Source organism: Sprattus sprattus (assembly GCF_963457725.1).
Source record: "Sprattus sprattus genome assembly, chromosome: 9".
Taxonomy (NCBI): domain Eukaryota; kingdom Metazoa; phylum Chordata; class Actinopteri; order Clupeiformes; family Clupeidae; genus Sprattus; species Sprattus sprattus.
In genome coordinates, this window is record NC_137928.1 from 3,476,965 (window position 1) to 3,479,464 (window position 2,500).

The window sequence follows — 2,500 nt, forward strand, 5'->3', positions numbered from 1 at the left end:
CCAGATCAGGGCCAGACCAGAGTCACATCAGGACCAGATCAGGGCCAGATCAGGGCCAGATCAGGGCCAGATCAGGGCCAGATCAGGGCCAGATCAGGGCCAGATCAGAGCCAGATTAGGGCCAGATCAGGGCCAGATCAGAGCCAGCTTCTGCTGAGGATATTTAGCGTTAAGAGTGTCCTAATGAAGCTGATGCGTGTCATGTTCCCTTCCAGCCTTTAGGCAGCTCAGGAGCAGGATTGGCTAAGAGTTGGCGCTAATCCAGCAGCTAGGCGCCATATCAGGGCCTGAGCTGTTCCACTGTCAGTCAGGTCTAATGTGGGCTGCTGCTGTCAGTGTTTCTGTGTCACTCTCAGCAGTGTGTGTGTGTGCGTGTGTGTGTGTGCGTGTGTGTGTGTGTGTGTGTGTGTGTGCGTGTGTGTGTGTGTGTGTGTGTGTGCGTGTGTCGCTCTCAGCAGTGCGTGCTCCAGCTATTGACGTCTTAATGGCTCCACTCCCTAATGTGTCACATTGACCCTTTTAAAAATGTGGTTCTTGTTTGTCGGGACAGAACTGTGACCGTTTCAGTGCTGTGTCCCAGCCGCCCTCCATCACATTGTGTGTGTTGTAATGTTGTGATGTTTATGTTTTATGTTTATGTTTATGTGTGTGTGTGTGTGTGTGAGTGTGTGTGTAGTCCTGCATGCCCGCCTGTTGCTCTATGTCTCATTAACGTTGTCATTGTGTACCATAACATGTCTCTCTCTCTCTCTCTCTCTCCCCCACATCCCTGCCTCTAGACATTCACACACATTCACACACTTCAGTCAGCACACCATTGAAAATGACCTGACTCAATGGACAAGCATCCACCACCAATCAGGATAAACGGGCTGCCTGATATAGCTTCCTGGTGCTAATATGTCTGCTCACACACACCCAACACACACACAAACACACACACAAACACATACACAAACACACACACAAACTATTCAACTATTCTTGTCAACTATTCATGCGTATTCTACACAAAACAGCTGCTCGCCAGGCGTCAGGGATGTTATACCTACTGATCAGCTAAAAATAAACGTCATGACTTGTGCCATGACACACTGTAATTACACCTCACATATCCTGTTCTAACCTCTTATAACTAACCTAACAGCAACCAACCGTAAGACTGCTCCACAGAGAGCAGCTGCTTGGAAGGACTCTGGTCCTTAGTGGGTCAGAACCTGGGTCTGATGATCCTCCGTCACGTCCTTATCCAAACCCCCAAGCGTCCTGACGTCTGTCTCCTGGTGCATGATCAAATTGCAGCCAATATAATATAATCTCCTGCTAAACTCGTACACATTGCATCACTTACACCCCGAAACACCCTCAGCGAGTTAGACTGCCCTCTACCATCTGCCCTCTGACCTCTGACCTCTCTAACTAACCTTACTTTACCACAACGCCTGACCTTTAGATGTCTGCAACACTGACAACGCTCAGCGAGTTAGTCTGCCCTCTGCCCTCTAACCCCTGACCTTCTGCAACACTGACACAGCTCAGCGAGTTAGTCTGCCCTCTGCCCTCTAACCCCTGACCTTTAGATACCTGCAACACTGACAACGCTCTTCAAGTTAGTCTGCCCTCTGACCTCTCTAACTAACCTTACTTTACCACAACGCCTGACCTTTAGATGTCTGCAACACTGACACAGCTCAGCGAGTTAGTCTGCCCTCTGCCCTCTAACCTCTGACCTTCTCCAACACTGACACTGCTCAGCCCAACCCTCCTGTTCGCCCGAAGCATATATGCTGATGCTTGAACGTGATGTGTGTGCTGAAGATGATGATGATGATGGTGATGATGGTGGTGATGATGATGGTAATCCCTAGAGTAATCCCTGCTGTGATTGGCTCGTTGTTGAACAGGAAGCTGGCGGCGGCTGTAAAGTTGGCCCAGGCCAACCAGAACAATGGCACTCTGAAGGGCTGTAACTCCTCCAACCACTCCTCAGGTCTCCTGCCTCAATGGTAAACGCCCACCCACTGACCACCACTGACCACCCACTGACCACCCACTGACCACCCACTGACCACCACTGACTCTCTCCTAACCCACTGACCACCACTGACTCTCTCCTCACCCACTGACCACCACTGACCACCACTGACCACCACTGACCACCACTGACTCTCTCCTCACCCACTGACCACCACTGACCACCACTGACCACCACTGACTCTCTCCTAACCCACTGACCACCACTGACTCTCTCCTAACCCACTGACTACCACTGACTCTCTCCTAACCCACTGACCACCACTGACCACCACTGACTCTCTCCTGACCACCACTGACTCTCTCCTAACCCACTGACCACCACTGTCTCTCCTAACCCACTGACTACCACTGACTCTCTCCTAACCCACTGACCACCACTGACTCTCTCCTAACCCACTGACCACCACTGACTCTCTCCTAACCCACTGACCACCACTGACCACCACTGACTCTCTCCTAACCC

At 51.2% G+C, this 2,500-nt stretch overlaps 1 protein-coding gene across 2 annotated transcripts in view; it reads left to right on the forward strand.

Annotated features, from left to right (window-relative positions):
• Positions 1 to 2,500, forward strand: part of dock10 (dedicator of cytokinesis 10) — a 104,796-nt gene that overhangs the window by 76,354 nt on the left and 25,942 nt on the right. For both annotated transcript variants that reach the window (XM_080844923.1, XM_080844922.1), the window contains one exon: positions 1,905 to 2,006. In XM_080844923.1, coding sequence (XP_080701049.1) covers positions 1,905 to 2,006 — 102 coding nt within the window. The remainder of the gene's footprint in view (positions 1 to 1,904; positions 2,007 to 2,500) is intronic.